At 41.4% G+C, this 20,196-nt stretch overlaps 2 protein-coding genes and 1 long non-coding RNA gene across 4 annotated transcripts in view; 1 reads left to right on the top strand and 2 right to left on the bottom strand.

The window, feature by feature from the left end:
* The window catches only part of galnt17 (polypeptide N-acetylgalactosaminyltransferase 17), a 41,448-nt gene extending 33,871 nt beyond the window's left edge, over positions 1-7,577 (top strand). Inside the window, exons 7-11 of the mRNA XM_023961680.2 lie at positions 1,579-1,764; positions 1,869-2,006; positions 3,850-3,945; positions 6,258-6,419; positions 6,512-7,577. Coding sequence (XP_023817448.1) covers positions 1,579-1,764; positions 1,869-2,006; positions 3,850-3,945; positions 6,258-6,419; positions 6,512-6,646 — 717 coding nt within the window. The 3' untranslated portion in view covers positions 6,647-7,577. The remainder of the gene's footprint in view (positions 1-1,578; positions 1,765-1,868; positions 2,007-3,849; positions 3,946-6,257; positions 6,420-6,511) is intronic.
* LOC144981539 (uncharacterized) overlaps positions 1-8,291 on the bottom strand; it is a 40,186-nt gene extending 31,895 nt beyond the window's left edge. Inside the window, exon 1 of one of the 2 annotated variants that reach the window (XR_013647150.1) lies at positions 8,248-8,291. This is a non-coding gene — a long non-coding RNA (uncharacterized LOC144981539). The remainder of the gene's footprint in view (positions 1-8,247) is intronic. The other variant, XR_013647149.1, reaches the window with a different exon arrangement.
* Positions 8,292-12,899: 4,608 nt separating this feature from the next.
* Positions 12,900-20,196, bottom strand: part of caln1 (calneuron 1) — a 57,706-nt gene continuing 50,409 nt past the window's right edge. Inside the window, exon 6 of the mRNA XM_004075238.3 lies at positions 12,900-16,019. Within this exon, the coding sequence (XP_004075286.3) occupies positions 15,892-16,019 (128 nt within the window). The 3' untranslated portion in view covers positions 12,900-15,891. The remainder of the gene's footprint in view (positions 16,020-20,196) is intronic.

Raw genomic sequence — 20,196 nt, 5'->3', positions numbered from 1 at the left:
TACCTGTTTTACCCCCTGTAGGTTTAAGTGGAGCAGTGACCAACGTCGTGTGACACCACTGATGAATGAGGCCCCATTAAAGGTCCTGGAGGACCGACCCCGTGTGTGCGGCACAACAGAGATAAATAGGTCACTTGCAGCAGGAAGCTTTGAGAGTTTGTGTGCACAGACATAAAACCTGCTCAAGGAATGTGTTTAAGCCTCTTTTAGCTCTTTGTTTATGCTGTGCCTCTGAATCATGTCAGAGGTCTTGATTAAAGAGTGGAACCTGGGCTTTATGAGGCAAAAATCCAAATCCAAGCAGCTAAGAATGCTCCTTTGTAAAGTGAGGGCATCATGTGTGTCAGACAGTTAAAACTAGATTTTTTTTGGCCCTCTAGTGGTTGAAAATAAAAAACATGTGAGCAAAAAGCGACAACTTTATTAGAGGGGGACTTTACTGGTTTACCGATTTGCAGTAAGATCAATGCTGAAGTTTGGACCGCAGACAGTAGCACTCACTGAAAGATAGAAGGGACAATTGGAGGTGACATCAATGAAGATGCTGACATTTACATTAACAGTGATAAAGAGGATCATGAATGAGTGTCTCTAAAGGACAAAACGGGAAGGATGCCTTTTAGACGAAAGGATGAGTTCAGACGTCAATGACTTGGTCATTGGCAAAGGCTAGAGAATAAGCAGTCTATGGACAAAATTAAAGAGGACGTAAAGAGGGTTGTCCTGACAAGGAGAAGCAGAAAACAGGTTTGGGAAGAGATGATTTATGGTGGTAAATATAAAAGGAGAAAAGAAAAATTGGGCTGGTTTTAGGTCAGTATTTTTGCTCTCTTGATATTACCATATTGTCTGATCACGCCCGTTAGGGTTGGCTCCCAATCAAAAGACTGCACTTTAATTTGTGCACAAGCTAGGGTCATGTAGAAATGGAATCAAACCGTGAGGTTTTTAAAAATTTTACCAAGTACAGGTGTTGTGAGTATTAAACCTGAACACAAAAGTTACTAATTTTCTATAATGAAAACGTTTCTTTCCGTTTACAGTTGGACCTTTTTACATTGGAGTAAATGTGGACGGGGAAGTTCGTGTAAAAAAAACATCAAATAATATTAGTTGTCAGTTTTTCACTAAACTGGTTCTACAGTAGTTCATGTTCAGAGCCTGATTTGACTGCCTAACAACTCTCTCGAGAGGTTTTCCAACAGAAACCAACTTTACGCTGCAATAGAGTGAAGAACCAGTGGTCACATGAGTATTTTAAAATTGAATTTCACAGCAAAAAGAAGAGTTGAAAGAATTAAAGCAGTGATTCGAAAGATATGATTGTAGTCGTCCCTCTGAAATTCTACATAAAGCTAATCAGACAAAGCTTGTCTACATTCAAAAATATGATTGTCCATCTGTGAAAGGCATAACAAGACTGAAAAGAGCAGTTCATTCCATGTCCACTCTCCAGTTGTATTCAGTTGCTTTAAGACAAGTCAGATGACGTAGCACCGATTCCTCACCAGTTATTTTTGATTTTCAAATGACCTCTAAGGAATGTCACTGTTGAGTAAAAGCAGGCCTTTCTGTCAGGTGTGGCTGTGTGGGGGCAGTATGGAGGTGCTGCCCTGCTCCAGAGTGGCTCACATCGCTCGAATGAAGAAGCCCTACCACAGTAACATTGCCTTCCACATGCGGCGGAACGCTCTCCGTGTTGCCGAGGTGTGGATGGATGAGTACAAGTCCAACGTTTACCTTGCCTGGAATATTCCCATGGAGGTGCGGAATTGGCTGTTCCGGTCTCATTTCGCAAATCCACTGCAGCTGTTACAGGAGACAGCGCGACATGTAGTTTCATTCTGTTTACCGTTGTCATCTCGCAGAATCACGGCATTGATTATGGAGATATTTCTCAAAGAGTTGTCCTGAGGAAGAACCTGCAGTGCAAGAGCTTCCAGTGGTACCTGGACAATGTTTACCCGGAGATGAGGAGGTACAACAACACGCTGTTCTACGGTGAGGTGAGTCACGCAAGAAGAAAGTCCGTTAATGGACAATGCAAGCCTGCAGGTTCCACCTAGCAGCTTTGAAGAATCAAATACTGCATATCCGCGTTTATTAAAATAATTTGGCAGACAGCCAGGCGTTTATTAGAGACAGATGTCTATTGGAAACCTGCGTATATTCCATCACAAAGAGAATTGTGATGGCTAATGGCTTCATTTTCCGGGGAAATTCGGTCGAGAAATGCAGAGAAAAACACCACATGAACATTTCAGGATGTACTTAACCCTTGTGCTATCTTAGATGATCCCACCCTTACATTGACGTGTTCTCCCTACCATGACAAAGGTGGAAAGATTTCATGTAATCCATAGACACCAGTGAAGATCACAAATCATTGAAGATAAAAGGTTCAGAGCACTGTCTAGTGCAGGGGTCGGGAACCTATGGCTCGCGAGCCATATATGGCTCTTTTGATGGTCACATGTGGCTCGCAGACAAATCTTTAATTATACTTTTTTTTTTCATTAGACCAGTCCTCGGTGCGATGCGATGCCAGAGGCGCGCAGTAGTAGCGGTGCTTAGAGAGAGAAATCTGCGCCAGCATTTTCAGTTTACTATTATCTATTATTTCACAGAGTTTGTGCCAGCTGAAAACCTGTGAATTGCCGTGGCTAAAACTGCGCGCTCCCGTCTCTGAGAAAGAGCGCGCAGTTGCGGAGACGGGATGTGTGAGGAAGAAAGCAGAGGGTGGGGGTGAGGGGTTGTGGGGACCGGCAGCAGGTGAATCGCGCAGGGATTGTAAAAACGTAAAACCCGCTGCCTGTCACTCACTGTGGCGTGTGAGTGTGTGTTTGGCTCCAGGTCTGCATGTGAGCAGTCTTTCTCACATCATCATCTACAGAACTTTCAGACCTATGATCACGTTTAAAGTCTCAACGCCTGCATGAAGCAGAAACTCACCACGTATCAACCAGACTAGACAATCAGCAAAACTACCACGAGAAATACTCATCATTTATTAGCAACAGAATAACAATATTAAAAAGAATCCACAGACTTATTGTACTTTAAAAATGTTGAAATTACATCAAATGCACACATTCATTTGTATATTTACTTTTAAACATATTGTCGCGGACAGAGTTTAACTTGGCTGTTGGGTCGCCTGAGTTCTGGCACGCACCAAGCAGAGATCTGATTGGCCCTCAGTTCTGTCGCTCAGCCTGTTGTTAGGTAATTTGGACCAATGGGGTTCAGCTATGGGCCAAATAAGGGAAATGGGAGGGCTGGAGCGGGAGCAGGTGAATATAAAGTTGGGAGAAGCGCTCTCGTCTCGGCGGGAGAGACTTATTAGTTGCTGAATTAATTGTACGGCGTTTGTTGTGGTCTGCAGTAACCAGAATAAAGAACCTTAAAAGAGGTTAAGTCTCCGTGCCTCAGTGTGGGAAAGGGACACTACATTATTGTATGGCTCTTTCAAAATTACATTTAAAAATATGTGGCGTTTATGGCTCTCTCGGCAAAAAAGGTTCCCGACCCCTGGTCTAGTGGGTCTAGATGACCCCACTCCCAATGTTAAAGTGCCTAGGATAGCACAAGGGTTACATGACCTCTTGCCCAGATTAACCTTTAAGAGACCTGACTTCAATAGGTCTTTATTTTGGTTAAGTAAAGGTTAAAAATAATGTAAATCCACAGAAGCACAAATTAGGAAAACCTTTGCGAGATGTTTCTTGTGTTCAAAAAAGAAAAAACTGGATAACATCTAATTGTGACAAATAAATGAGAAGAAACAGAGTTTTCTTAGTGCAGTATATGGACAGATCCAGTTTTAGAATGATGTGTTTTTTTTTGCAGATCCGTAACTCTAAAGTAAGCCATCTGTGCATGGATCAGGGCATGAAGGAGAACCACACAGCCATCCTCCATCCCTGCCATGGCTGGGGTCCTCAGGTGAGACAACGGTTTCTGAAACAGTGTCTCTGTCACTAGAAAAACAGGACAAGTTTGATCCAAAAACGTTATTCCTGTAAAACGATTTCAAACTAAACTTAAGATGTGAACTCAACAACATTTCGGATCATGTTTATGTAATCGGTCAATCATGGAGCCCTGGATTGATTTGAGTTTAGAGTTTCCAAAGAAAAGAAAAATCTGATTTTAATTCAACAAATATCTGAATTAAATGATTTAATAAAAGACCTAAGCAAAAAACCTTTTAGTGGGTTAAAACAGACTTTTTACAAACATTGTCATGCAATCGTCAACAGCCTTTTCTACGACAGAGTTTTAGGGGCCAGTTTACAAACAAAAAATGTATTTTAAATGAAGAAATTAAAGTCCTAAATTTACTAGAAAAAAATCATAACTGTTAAATTAAAAAAATATATATTTATGCATTTATGAGAAAAAAAGAGAAAAGATTGAACGAGAAAAAACACCAAAGTTGTTTGTTGGAGCCGTGCTCAGAGGTGAAAGATGTGGAGTCTTTTGTGACGCTTTATTTCCGGATAGTTTTCAAAAACAAAGAAGTTCTGAACCTTTTGGCGACTCAAAACCAGATTATTGTCAGTGGAGCCGGCTTTCCGGCGCTCGGTGTCGGTAAAGCGGAGTTTCATATGTAAAATAAGGAGCTCAGAGACACGTTTGGGCGTAGATGTAGCTGCTTTATTTTCTTTTTCATTCACACACCCAGAAGTCCATTTGTCACCTTAAATCATGAACCTGTCATGCACACAAACAACATAGAGGAATGAAAATAGTCTATTATATTGGCATAAGAACGTTGAAAATGCTGAAAACTGGGCCTCATCAGACGGACACGTCACACAGAAAGAGATCTTGTCTTTGGTGGAGGAAGAAAGGATTGAAGTGGACATCTGCAGGGATACAGATGTCTTCATCATCAGGCTGCAGAGATCCTACAAGACACCAAACAATGAATAAAACATAAATCATACAAAGGAGCCTCCAAACATTTGGAACGTTGTCAATAAACATTCAGCTCACCTGTTTAGTTGAGTTTAGATGTTGGTCTGCTCTGCTGCTGCGAGGCGTTCACTTGCTGCTGCTGCTCTGTATGCTCACTTCCACTTTAATCTTGTGGACTTATCACTTTAAAACTCGTAAATTTACAAGAAAAAGTTGTAAATTTACAAGATTTAAAGTTTTAAATTTAAGACTTTAAATCTTGTAATATTATTTGCTTTTGCCAGGCCACACTTAAAAATAAAAATATATTTTTTAATCTGTCTTGCCTGGATAACTAAACGGTAAATAAATAAATAAAATGTGTTTAGATTTTTCTTTCTCTGCAAAAGTATATATATATATATTTTTTTTAGTGTTTCTTCAACCAAAGTATTTGCATGAAAGGTGATATAAATGTGTCCATTCAGGAAAAGACTATCTTCATTTCATTGGCTAAGAGGTTTGTGTTCATGAAGACATACATTAAAAAAACAAAAAGTACTGCATCATTGATATCCTAGTGGAAGTTTTAGAGGCTGTCATCTGGACTTAGCTTTTAAAGTTAGAAGACGTTTCACCTCTTTATCCAAGAGGCTTTGTCAATTCAAATATATGGAGTAATATATGATGGAATCAACCTGGATGAATGAGATTCTTCATAGAAAACATTGATGTATTAAGAAAAGAACAGAAGTTGTTGTTATGCTTAGAAAAATTATTTTTAGAAAGTGTATTTGCGCATTATATTTGAAGTCCGTGCGTCCAACCCGAACTTCTCTCTTGGCCACAGGGACCTATAGGAAGGGTTAAGGTTAGGATTATGGTTGTGGCCAGGGTTAAACCACCAAATGGTTCCTGAGCGCGGCTGTTTCTGCAGCTCACTGCTCCTCCAGGGGAAGGGTCAAATGCGGAGAACACATTTCACACACCGACAGTACAGACCAAACGTTTGGACACACCTTCTCATTCAAATGAATGGGAAGGTGTGTCCAAACTTTGGGTTTGTACTGTAGATCTGTGACAGATAACTAAGTCCCATTATCTGTTGTTGGACGCAAAAGATAATACAACCTTGGACACACTTAAAACACGCGCTGGCAATGCAGCAATGCGCATCTTGGCTGCACGTTATAACATATGGCCAACACGAATTTCCATCACTTTTTGTGCTGATCGCACGTAAATACGTGTGAATAACATCAGCCATATTTTAAGCATCAGGCTGAATTGAGCAGACAGATTTACATCCAGCTTTGTGACAAAGTGCTCAAACGATTCCTTCTACTTCCCAACAGCTGGGACGCTACACCAAGGACAGCCAGCTGTTCCTGGGCCCGCTGGGAAGCACCGGCGAGGACACTCGGTGCGTGGTGGACGATCAGGTCAGCAGCTTCCCACAGCTCCTCCACTGTGACAAAGTGACCAATGTGAAGCAGAAGACATGGCAGTTCTCTCAGGTGAGACCGACGCCAAAAAGCTGTTTGTCTCCATAGCAACAAGCTCTGATTGATCGCATTAAAGTCCATTCTTTGTTAATGCTGGTTGACAGAACGACTGGATCAAGAACCGAGCCACCGGGCGTTGCCTGGAGGTTGTGCCTGCCAACGTGTACTTCGGCCACCTGCTGGTCCTGCAGCCGTGCACCGGCCAGAGATGGACCATCAAGAACGCCATGAAGCATTAACGGCTTCTTTTCAGCCACAAACAATGAAGCACAGACCCCTCCTCTTCTCACAGGGGATGGACGGTAACAAAACCTTTCTACTGAGAACGCGAAGAACTCTCTCAAAGTTTTACAGCTCTTCAGTGTGATGTTGTCATGATTGGCGTGTCCCTCCTCCGTTGTGTTTTTTCAGGAAATGCATCACGTCAACAGGAACTATGCCATGTTTAGTTTTGGATGGAAACGGTTTATGCCTTCATGAATGCTGTGCAATATTTGAATCTGCATTTTGTCCTTTAAGGTGTTAACGGAGAAAGTTTAATTTATCAGAGTCCATGAATAGGTGTTATAAGTAAGACAAGAATGACTCTACGCTATCGATAAGCTTATGATCATTTAAAATTGAAATTCACTTTTTTTTTTTAATCTTTAGTCTTTGTAAATATTGATGGTTTTAAAAAATGCAATGATGCCTGAGCATAAATTTGCTTTATTTTCTTTTGGATGGATGTCTTTAAAATCATCTGCTTAGCTATTTAAAAAAAAAACAACAGAAAAATATACATTTTTTTCCTCCCAAAATAAAAGCTTGATAAAGTTATGATTCTATTTTGTTTCTAAAAAAAAAAGGCTGTCCTGAAAACGTTGTGTAGCATGAGTTCTGTATGGGCATAAGGGTTAGTTCATTTATTCCATCATCTGCTGTGTGCCATACATCCTGCAGACACCAAAACCAATGAGATGCACTTTTCAGGGCTCGGATCTGCTTAAGGAAAACGGGGATCCTGTCAGGGATGGACCACTTTCTGGATTACTTGCAGGCTTCCTAAGATGGAAATGTATTTAAAAAAAAAAAAGGAAATCTGTGTATGATGTCATATATTCATTCAATGTTTCTGGATGGATTTTGCTCCTAAGAATTGTCTTCCAATAAACAACTACTTTCCTGGTTTGGGTTTGGCCTTTTTTAAGTAAAGCTTAAATATATTCATCATTTTTAATCATTATTATTATTTTATTTGTAATTTCTAAAATGACGTTATATTTTGTTTGTAACGTTTAGGCACATTGTTAAGTCATCTACCAACAAAAAAGGCTAATATTCTGCAGACTCTGTTTTCTTTTAAACAGCAGCTATAAACATATCTTTTTAAATTGCCTTTTTATAATTCTTTTCATATTCTTTGTTTTACTTTGAAGCACTTTGAGATTTTTATCTTGAAAGGTGCTATACAAATAAAGTTCATTATTATTATTATTATTATTGAAACTCAAAATTGTGAAAAACTATTGTTTTATCTTAAAATGATAATTTTAATCATTTTATATATTAATTTTATGTATCAATTTATATAAGATAAGGGTCCAAAAGGCTCTGTGCTATTATAAGACTTTAAAAAAATTCTGTTCTAAGGAAATGTTATAAAGTTTGGCTAACCGCCATCTTTCAAATATTAGCATTTTCTGCTGAGCATTGTAGCGCTCTTAAAACACATATTTCACACACAAAACGTGTTTCAAATGAACACACAGACGTCTACTTACATCACTGTATTCACACAGGTACAAGTTATCTTAAATCAAATAACAGACGTTTCACCAGAGCACCGTTCTTCTCTTACCTCGTTTTCCTTTCGGCGCGAAACGCCCGGAAGCGGAAGTCGGCCTTCGAAATAAGAGCAATTTCGCAAATCATCAAATCTTAAAGAAACGCAATGGAATTTAAACAAAATTTAGACGGGTAACTACATTAAAAAAAAAAAAAAAAAAACAACCATAAAGGCGTCAGATGGTAACCTGGAAAAATATCACGGTAGGTTTACAAATATGAAAGAAGAAGAAGAGCTGAAATGTCTTACAAAAGGAGGGAAAAAAAAGTTTTTAATCAATTTGAGGATAAGTTAGTCAAACTATTGGATAAAAAGCAAAAAAAAAAAAGGTGAAACAAGCTCATTATTCTTATTAATTTATTTATTTTTACTGCAAAAAAATGTCTTGTCCAAAGTGGATTGAGTTTCTGAATAGCACACAAGCTGTTTGGACTAAGTTTGTGATTTGACTGATGCTCTTTTTTTCCTACTAAGAGGTGTTGTCAATAAATTAAGCAGTCATGTATGATATTGAAATGATATTATGTAAAAAGTAATGATACGGATGGACGGTAAGCTGATGAATTTCTAAAGAAACAAAAAAATTCCACTCCTTTTAAAGTCCCACTCCAAATATATATTTTTTCTAATGTAAAATGTTCCTAAGTAGTCTATTAACTATAATTATGCAGTTTTTTTGCCAAAATCAAAAAGCCTAAAAGATTTTTTAACAATTTTCTGCACATTGGCAGTAGATCATTCAAATAATCGTTATTGAGTTGTGGGTGGGACTGTTGGCGCAGTGAAAATACAGTAATGACAGTAATGACTTCACACTGCAGTGAAATGCACCAGAGTTCACTTTTTTTTTTCATATATATATAGCCCAATATTACAACATAGTTGTCTCAATGGGCTTCATACCGGTAACCGTATAAGAACATGAAATTAACATAAAATTCAATAGGTAATTGTTAAATTAAACTACACTCCTAAAAAAATGGGGAAGGGAAGGAGAAACCTCATAGATGTCCACATGATGGAGGGATCCTCTCCCAGGATGGACAGGCGATGTACCAGAACTCTTAGAGAGAATTAGCTTTTCTAACTTTACAACTACATGTTTAAATAGTCCAGCAGATGAGCTTCATCCAGATGGAATTGGGGGACGGCTGGGGGTGCGAGACGAGCCAGAGGCGAGGTCCGCGGCCGAGGACAGGAGCACAGATGAACCAACTGGAATCTGGAATCACTCCCACATCACTCCCGCTCCCCCAGTGGGGAGAGAGAGACAAAAAATGAATCGCACCGCACCAACCAGAGGCACGGAGAACTAAATAACCAATAAATTATCAAGAATAGTGGAGAGGAGTAAAGAGAATAGATTGCAGGTTCGATTCCCGCCTTGCCCGCCCATATGTCGACGTGACAATGAAGTGACACAAGACACTGAACCCCACCTTGCCTCAGGTGGAAGGTTTGCGCCAGTGTTCTGCAGCAGAGCTGCCATCAGTGTGTGAATGTGTGTGTGACTGTAAAATTCTTTGGGCCTTAGAGGAAGGTAGAAGAGCGCTATACGAGTATACGCCATTTGTTGAGATCAAGTAAAAACACAGGGCTCTGCAGGAGCCAAAACTCTGCAGGGAAACCAAAAACCTGCAGGGAAACCAAAATCTGGTGCATTCGCATTGTAGTGAACCGCACCAGAGTTCAGTTGCACCAGAGTCCAATTGCAGGGAAACCAAAACCCTCAGTCTCAAGCAGACCAGATTGTGCTAGTGCTGGTCCAGACCAGAGGTTAGATGAACTTTTAAGCATCAAAAGCCTAGTGTGGACCAAAAACAAGTGTCTGTCAATGTAACTGTCCTTTTTTCTTCACAAGGTCAGATTCAACTGAATTTTGTCTTAATGTGCAAAGATTATTAATTTAAATTGATTACAATCCATGAAAAGATAATACCCCCTTTTTGATACCAACAAAGTCCCAAATGAATTTACTTTACCGCTGATGTGTATAATTAAAAATAACATGAAAAGTAGAAGTTAAATCTAGAAATGTCTTCAGGGAAGCCCTGAAGGTCGTGCACCAACGTGGTTTTAAATACTTTACATAACCTCCGATTACACAGCGTCTAAAACAGCAAAACACCTAAATATTTTACACCAACATGTGAGGCAGCGGGACTTGAGAGAAGCAGGATAAAAGAGACCACACTTTTTGATAAGCATCCATGACTGGAATCCAGCTGAAGTTGAAGAGTTGCTTTAGTGGAAGTGAAACAGCAGGAATCTGCTGGGAGCACAGAGCGCTTTTTCTGAGCGAGCTCTGGAGAGGCGTGAGGATGGCGCCTGCATACTAACTCCACTCTGGATGCTGATCACAGAGCCCTGCTCTCAGCCCTCCGTCAGAAAGGTATCTGCGTTAAACGTAAAACTAAGAACTAAGCACACATAAATTGTCTAGGTTGACTTGAGCATAAGAATCAGCTCTCAAACTGTTGGACTGAAGAGCGGGGAGCCCAAAATGAAAGCGGCCTGAGCTCCTGATGGAATCAAACCCGCGCCGACCGAGCGCATCGTGTCATCTTTGGTGCCATATGGTCCTGACTGCAGGTCATCTGGTGTCAGCTGTGCGCCTTGTCGGCTCATGTGATGGCCGGACATTCACTGATGTGGAAAATGAAGGGCATCATCTTTCACTCCCATGATTCTCATCATTTTCCAACGACAAATCAAAACTTTATGGATAAAAAAATCCTTTTTTTGTAGACGGAGCTGCTGGACGTCCTGTTGGTTCAGCAGATGAAGCCTCTGCATCTCTGAAATAACAACCATCAGGAGATGTGTGAAAGAGATAAATGCAAAGAATAAAAGCTCAGAAGAGTCCCAGATACAGTTGATTGTTCGAATGTTGCAGCAAACTCAAATTTCCTCCAGCAGACGAGCTGAAGAAGCAGCAGATGGTTCACAAACATCTCTGAGCCAAATCCCTTTCAGAGCTGGACTTGGTGTTGTTTATCCACCTGGTGAAAACACATTAATTCACACTGAAGCAAACAGAGAACATGGACACAAGAAAACATCCGTACAGACAGGAATGTGGCGTCTGAGGCATCACTGCCGTCAAACCACAGAAAACTTTTACTTTGAAAGTAGAAATGAGGGTCAACAGGGAAACCGGAAACAGTTTCTGCTGCTGTTGGAGTCGTTGAGGTCAGTAAGGGTTGTGGAAAAATAAACTATATTACATTAAGAAAAAAAGAGGAAAGGAAATTGTTGTGTTTTTTCTTCAAATGTTGAAAGTCTTACTTCAACCGTATTTAAGTTAACGTTAGTTTGTAAAAATCAACACTTCAAATGCACAAATTTAATGTAATATTTATATAGAATGTGTCTATCCAGACAGGAAAGATTAAGAACAACTTTCTTGTTGTGAATTGCCTGGTAAATGACAAGAAGACGTTGGAGAGAGAAAGAAAACGAGTGACAGAAAACAGACAGAAAACTTCTTTCTCTTTCGGCTTTTCCCATCAGGGGTCGCCACAGCGAATCATCCTTTTCCACCTCACTCTATCATGGACATCTTCTACCCTAACATTAGCCAACTTCATGTCCTCTGTTAAGACATCATGTCCTCTGTTAAGACAGAAAACAGACAGAAAACATCAGCACTAAAATAAAAACATGTCTAGAATCCTAAAAACCTTTTTTAACCCTTGTGCTATCTTAGATGACCCCACCCTTCCATTGACGTGTTCTCCCTACCATGACAAAGGTGGATAAAGGTGGAAAGATTACATGTAATTTTGTGATTTCGTTGTAACCTTTGTTCTATCCTAGGCACTTTAACATTGGGAGTTGGGTCATCTAGACCCACTAGACAGTGCTCTGAACCTTTCTTCTTCAATGATTTGTAATCTTCACTGGTGTCCATGGATTACATGTAATCTTTCCACCTTTATCCACCTTTGTCATGGTAGGAATAACACGTCAATGGAAGGGTGGGGTCATCTAAGATAGCACAAGGGTTAAGAGAACTTTGGAATGATCCCATTGATTCTGGAGACAATTTTTTTTCATAAATAAAGTTATTTTAACCTTTGACCTCATTTGATCCTGAACTAACTTCTTTTCTTAAGTTTTTGATGGTCAAACACAACCTTTGTTTAAATAAAGTTGTTATTTACAACAATGTTGACAGCGAAAGCCATCATTTCTGTGAACTGCAGCGCCACACTGTGGTTGAAAATGAAACCGGCAAACCCATGCAAACCTGCAAATGTATTCATCAGAATCAGAATCAGAATCAGAAATGCTTTATTGATCCAACATGTGGGATATTTCTTTGTTACCATAACAACTGACAGGGGAAAAAAAGACCAAGAATAATATAAAATAAAAATAAAAAACGAGAACAAGGAAAATGTGGTATAATTTCAAAAACTATTTACAAAACAGTGCAGGTAAAGAGATGTGCAAAAGAAATGTGCAAAATAGAGAAGAAGAGAAAAAAAAATGTGCAAAGGTTATGCAAAAATGATTTAGAAATCCACAAAAACAGAAGGTCTCCTCAAAGCAGCGTCATTGTAAAGCCACACAAGGATAACTTTCTGTGCAAAACCCAAACAGTATAAAGGTTTGCTGAGGATTTCATCCAAAAACAATGAAAAAAAGACAGAAGACACTTTTAAAAAACATGTTTATTGCAACAATTCTTGTTTTTTGTACAGAATCCCATATGTACAATATAATAGTGATGCATCTAATAAATATTATAACGGAGTCATTTTCTAGACTATGCTCAAACGTTGCACATGCAGACTACAGAATGTGCTTGTCTTCTAGTTATTAGCCATGAAGGATGGTACATCAGAGACAGTGAGATCCAGCCGCTGGGCTTCAGGTAGACATGCGGCCGCTCTGCATGGACACCAAGGCCCCTCCCCAAAGCCACCGCCCAGGTTCTGGACTCCCACTGCACCACAGCTCTGCAGGGAAACCCTCCTCATTATTGCCAGCGGATGGAAGAAACAAGTCTTCCAAAATCTGGACGCGAGTTCACAGGTGCCAACATCAACAGCATCATCTTTAAGGAGCGGCGTGCCTGTAGTATCCAAAATGAAACGAGGATTTTTAAAAAAGTGTTGATTACATCATCATAGCAGTAGGTTTAGGCTGTCATCTGGACTTAGTTTTTAAAGTTAGAAGACGTTTCACCTCTTTATCCAAGAGGCTTTGTCAATTTAAAAACAGATGACAGCCCCTAAACCTACTACTGTGATGGAATCAACCTGGATGAATGAGAGTCTTCATAGATTGATTACATCAAAGAATGACGTGCTGTCTGAAGTCATGAGGACATTTCAACGTTTAGAATCAAAAATGTTCATATATTGGTAAGATAATGCCTACTTATACTCATGTTTGAAATGAGAAACGCACAAATCACTGTGGAGAGACAGAAGCACGACTGCTGGGAGCTCACTTCCCCTCCAGGTGGCGCCATCGCACCAGCCTGCAGCTCGGAGCTCAGCACTGCTTCACACATGAACGTGTCGCCTCTGCAGACGGGTATGGCTTTGTCAGGAGGAGGAAGAGGACCAGGGCAGACGCTCTCCGGCTGCATCCGGATGCTCCAGCGGGAGCGTCTGCGCAGCTGCTCTCCGACCCCCGGTGCGCACAGACAGTCATGCACGCAGAAAGACGCTGCACACCTACACGTAAGACGCAGTATTTACAGAAGACATAGATTTGATCACATGCACTTGATAATAGGGGTTAGAAGCTCAGATGAGTCTCTGCAGGAGTTTTCGAGCCAATCGGAGGCCAAAGATCCGCCAGATGCAAATAAGTTCTCGCGCGACACAAAACCAAAAACCATTAATTTTTCTGCAGTCTGTGCACAAACGCACATCGATGCTCCCTGAACATCAGCTCCAACATCTCGGCTGCTCCTGACCCTTTCAAGACGAGGAGATCCAGGATCTCTGACCGCAACTCTGAAGTTTAAAATGAACAAAAATCCGTAACACGAACAAACAGATGAATATTTTAAACTGAAAGTACAAATTGGTCATCTGGAAAAAGTACAAAAAATGTCAAAATAAATACACATTTAGAAATCAAAGTTAAAAACTGAAAGATTTTAAAGACCCACTCCAATGAAAGTCATGTTCTTCCTACCCCCCCCCATGTGCGGATTCGTTTTCCTCGTCTGACCAAAACTGTTCGGCTGGATAAGCTCCGATGTTGCTCGCCTTTTTTTAATCTTTTTATGTTAACTTGGGGCTATATAAGCTCGCACAGAAGCGTGCAAACAGCTCTCAGCAACAGGAAAGGGAAAGGGGGCGGCGTTGCTCCGTGCCAACAGTCCTGTCCACAAATCAGAGGTGAATTTCTAATGAGCCACTGCCGATCTGCAGAAAATGTGTCTTAAAAAAACAAAACTCTATCATCATAATTAAAAGACCACTTTGAAGAGTTTTACAATAGAATAAAAACAGTTGGGAGTGGGACCTTGTGATGCGGTCGCTCCTCTCTACAACCCTCCAAGGGGCCCGGACAACCCGAAAACCAACAGTACCCGTTGGGGTCAACCCCCCATACAGGTTCATGTGACGAAGGCTCAGCATGTTGTGTATTCTTTTGAACAAACAGCTTGAATAAAGGGCTCAGCTGTGCAGCGTTTGGATCTGACACCATCGTCTTAGCTCTTCTCTTGCACACAGGTGGAGTGGGCCGCCCCATCCAGGCGGCAGATGGAGCAGCTGCTGAACCTGGCAGAACATCGTCAGGTGGATCCGTGATGTCGGGGTTTTGTGCTGACCAGAGGAAAGGTAAGACAAAGAACGGCTGCAGAAGTTACTGCGTCTGTGGAGGAACCTGACGACGGATTGTGGGCGTGACCTTCTGTGGAGACGTTTCTGGAAACGAAGCTCCGGCCCAGAACCGAGCCTCGTTCCTGTGAAAGACCAGATCTGTGACGTTTCTTCAGCTCCTTTCAGGATTAATCTGTTAATCTGTGATCATGTGAGGGGTGGAGCTAACCGCAATTACACAACGTTGGCGCAAAAAACTTTGTTGGTGTCTGAAATATTGAAATAAAAACCAAACTGGGAGCAGCTTTGATGTTTTTCCTGCTGGTAACCTCATGACTAAAGAAGGAGTCATTTCTACATTGATCTATTTACAGGTTTTTCTGATGGAATGCTTTTTTTTTTCATGTGAATTTTTGGTTTTAAACGATTCCTTTGGAGTTTTCTGTGGACCCTCTTTAACGGTTCCATCCAAAGATGAAACCTGATGTAAATAAGGAATGATAAGGACGACAGAAGGAGGACGCCTTTCTTCTCAAAGTCTAGTTCTTCCATGGAGCTCCTGTCTGGGTCTCGTGGCACGTCTCTCAACTCCTGCAGGGATTTTTCTGGAGAAGGTTTCTTCTTATTGCATCAGGGAAACGGAGACGACAGTGAACGCAGCGTCAGCCCTTGAGAGTCCCTGTCAGAGAAAAGGGGGAGGAGCAGGACTCCTCCTGCTGGCTTCGTGGTTTTGGATCAGGTGCAGACGATCTTCTGGCTTTTCCTTCAGAAAAATCTCTGATGATGGTTCTCTTTCCTTGTAGTTCATTGCTCGACATTCACCCACTGCCATGCACATGCAGGCTCACAGTGGGCGGGGCTACTCCATGCCGTTCCTCAGCATCTGATTGGCTGCGATGAGCATGACGCTGATGATGAAGGCCATGGCGAAAGCGCAGATGAGGCTCTTCCTCACGCAGGTCTGACGGTTCTTCTTCGCGGGGTGAACTGAAATTAAAAAGATGAAAGATGGACGTTATGATTGGCTACAGGAGAAAACCATGACTCATCGTTTTTTTCTCTGAAATGCATCTCCTGTAAGCGATGCAGATTCAGACCAACAGTCCACTGGGAAAGTTCTCACTGCAGTTTGGAGCTACGGAACTGGGTGGAGGTGTGATCTCACGTCTCTGTTGCCGGGCAGAGTTTTTAGAGAGTCTGAATGGGAGAAGATTGAAGACCAGAAGAAAGATTTGATTTATCTCATGGTTCTATAAAGGCGAAAGTTTATAACCTTGAAAAAAAAATTAAGATAAAAAGACCACGGTACAGAATAGGGGTGAATTGAGTCTGGTACCGGTACTTCCAAAATGGTTAAGGGGCATGAAAGGCATTTTCCAGAAAAGGGTGTTGAAGGAGTGTGACAGGATGAAGGAGAGCACTACAATGTGTCTAAGAGGCTTTACTTCCTTGACAAGTTAAATTACATTTCACCTTTTACCACCTGCATTTGAACAGTAAATGGTAAAAAAAAAAGACAGAAGTGTGACTTTATGCTTTTCAGGTTAAATTTATCACAATAAAAAGACTGAGGTGGTGTCCAATCGTAGTGTACTAGAAAGGGTGTTTGCCATTTTGTAGTGCCTTCCCAACCTAAAACCCCAAAATCCAGTGCCCTAGAAATTTCCCAGAAGTCTCTACGAAAAAACAGTGGTTTTCAATTCTCACTAGATTCACAATGCATTGTGTTTGAACAATTATTCATGTAAAAAAAAAAAGTATTTTATTTTATTTTTTCGCATAATCTTTTTTAGGAGAAACGTTACATTTGCCATTTGAAAAAATAAAAAAAGTAGAGAGCGCGGTGTTTGAATTGCTCTTAAAATCCAGGGTACTAGTTGGTCTGGCACTAGATTGTTGTTTAAGTAGTTAGGGAGCAGGAGGGAGTTTGGACACAGCCTCAGAGAAACAGAAGGCAGGAATGCTTCCCCGTCCGTTTGCAGTTGAAGAAACTGAAGATTTTCATCCTCGGATGGACAAACTCCACCAAAGGAGAGGAAGGAAAGACACTATGGAGCCAATTTGATAATATTTTGAATTGATGGCATAGTCTTGCATGAGTTTATTGATGAACTTTGGTGACTTTTGCTTATTGATGGACACTGGTCTGTGGGCGTGTCTTTGGTGGACTGTGGGCGTGTCTTTTGTGCGATGCAACGGACGCCGGTGTTTTAAGAGAGTTTTAGGAATGCTCCCTGCAAAGAGACTCTGTCTTTTGACCTTCCCGTTCGTTCGGTTAGTTCCCAAACACAGAACGGTGCAAATACTAATACATGCATGAGGAGAAAAACCAAGGAGGCAGATTGTTTTTATCGGGTGAAGAAGCGGGAGAAGTCTTCTTCTTCTTCTTCTATGAGGGATGCTTTTGACTTGTGCACCGAAGCTAATTTTCACTGTGAAATAATTTCTTTGGACCAAGAAAAAGCTTTTGACAGAGTAGACCACAGCTACCGGTATTTGTTTTCTACTTTGAGTGCTTTTGGGTTTGGTGGGATTTTTCTTCCTTGGGTGAAATTGCTCTTTAATGGGGCTGAGTTTGGTGAAGGTTGGTGGCGGTCCGGGTAGACCTTTTCCAATGTCCTGTGGTATCCGGCAAGGCTGTCCTATTTCTGGGCTACTATATGTTTTGGCCATTGGACCTCTCTTGTGTAGATTGCGACTTAAGATGAGCGGGGTTTATTTGCCAGGGTTGGGTGGGATGGCTTCTTCTTTGTTAGTGAGCGCCTACGCCGACGATGTCAATGTGTTTTTGACCAATCAAGATGACGTCACTGCCCTTAGTGAGTGGCAGGGTATCTTCTGCCATGGTCCTGATTGCAAACAGCCTTGTGGCCTCGATTTTCTGGCACAATCTGCTGTTCCTCTCCCCCTCCTAAGGATTTGCTCACCAAGGTGGAGCGTGTATTTACCGATTTTTTCTGAAACGGTAAACATTGGACACGAGAAGCTTCCCTGTATCTGCCGCTCTCTGAGGGGGGACAAGGTTTAGTTGACGTCACATCCAGACTGATGGCCTTCAGACTGCGAACTGCCCAGGGGCTGCTGTATCACAGCGGCATGCGATGGCTCGGAACTGCCAGAATCCTCCTGAGAAGAGCCGGAGGTGACAAGCAGCTCTTCCTTTTGACCAGAGGACTTCTGGATTTGAGTGGTCTCCCTCCGTTCTATGGTTCAGTCCTTCAAACCTGGAGAGCTCTTGTCTGGTTCCTCGCAGTATTCTTTTTTGTCCTTGACCAATTTCCCCGAATGTTGAGGATTGGACAGGATGAGGATAAACTGCTTGCCTTTGGTAATGCAGGAGACGGGGAGTTCGAGACCATGGCAAAGAAGACACTCAAGACCACGTGCGTGAAAGTTCGACATATGCAGTCGTTGAAAGACATGGATGCCTCCAAGTGGACTAAGGTTTTTGGAACAGGCTACACTACAAAAGGACGCTAGCGGTCTATTTACAAGTTGCCTGTTGAAAAACGCGCAGCTGATCTCCAATGGAGAACCGTACATGGTGCCATGGCTACAAACAGATATAAAGCCCACTTTGTTCCAACTCAGATAAGTGTGATTTTTGTGGGGAAACTCTGGCACGTCTGGTGATACAGTGTAACAGGTTCAGGGGTTTGTTTACAGTCTTGGAAAACTGGTGTCTCAGGCTCGGGGAGGTGTTTTCCTTCCCATTGTTCAAGTAAACGGTCCCAAGGAAACATGTACAAACCTTTCTTAATTTTATTTTTGCAACAGCTAAACTCGCAATTTGGTTAACGAGGAAATATGGGTTACTCTGTGTTGGTTGTGTGGATGTTCCCTTTATGTTTTTTTCTCTTCTGAAAAGTTGTGTGAATGTTGAATTTGCTTATTTTAATTTGATCGATGACCTTCAAAAGTTATGTATGTGGGCTCTGGAGGGAGTTCTATGTACTATTGGGGAGGATAATAACATTGTGTTCCAATTCTGATGGATTACTGGGGGGTACCCTTTAGGTTTTATTTCTTTTTAATGTACAGTGTGTCTTTATTTTAATGTAATTTATTAAAGGATAGTCAATTTCTCTTCTTCTTCTTCAGGGTTTTTATTTAACTTCATCTTTTCAGAAACAGACTGTGCTGTTTTTATCTCCAACGTCGTTCTCATGTCCTGCAGACATCAGTGAGGACTTTACTGGTCCCCTTGCTATCAGGGGCCAACGACTCAGGACGCCAAGTTCCTCCTCCTCGCTCTGTTTGTCCTAATTCCAGCGGCACCTCAGTCACACAAAATGCTTAATGGCTGCTGTTTTAAGTATAATGTGGAAAGTAGGACAGAAGAGCAACATCGCTCTTTTTAATGACTCTGCCACACTGGCGTTAATTGAAAAAATTTGGCTGAGCAATCATTTCCCAGACTCCAGGAAACATTATATGCCAAAACTGATTCCGTCAGAAGAAGAAAACCACATTTCTTTTGTTCTTCTGCAAGACTGTTCTGATGTGACTTTTGTGCAGATACGATCAAAGCAATGAAACTGTAGTATCGGCCTGAGTTAAGATGACTGTAAGGAGACTGTTAATTCAAAAACAGATTCACTTCCTGTTGGATGGAGCCAAAGTCAGGGTTTTAGATTCACTTCCTGGACTTGCCTTGCCACTGTGGTTAGAGCGACATGCTTTAACTAAGCCCAGAACTCGCCTCGGATTGTTGGTAAAATATTTATTTTGGGACTGAAATACTTAATCCCTTAGAAGAAAATATTTTCGATTTCGATTATTTCAGTTCAAACAAACTTTCCGGTGCTGCTGAGACAATATTGTGTAACCCTTGTGCTATCCTAGGCACTTTACCATTGGGAGTTGGGTCATCTAGACCCACTAGACAGTGCTCTGAACCTTTTTTCTTCAATGATTTGTGATCTTCACTGGTGTCCATGGATTACATGAAATCTTTCCACCTTTATCCACCTTTGTCATGGTAGGGAGAACACCTCAATGGAAGGGGGGGGGGGGGGGGGGGGTCATCTAAGATAGCACAAGGGTTAAAAATGAAAAAAGTTGATGCTAAGCTAGCTGCAGTGGTGTTTGTCTGTGGCAGACAAGACACTGACAGACACTGAGCTGCTCGTCCCTGGAGCGCTTCTCCTGTGCTGACGACTAC

This window comes from Oryzias latipes, chromosome 13 (genome assembly GCF_053564925.1).
Source record: "Oryzias latipes strain Hd-rR chromosome 13, Olatipes_Hd-rR_3.1".
Taxonomy (NCBI): Eukaryota; Metazoa; Chordata; class Actinopteri; order Beloniformes; family Adrianichthyidae; genus Oryzias; species Oryzias latipes.
Note: the sequence above shows the minus strand (reverse complement) of the source record. Positions and strands in the feature narration are given on the sequence as shown.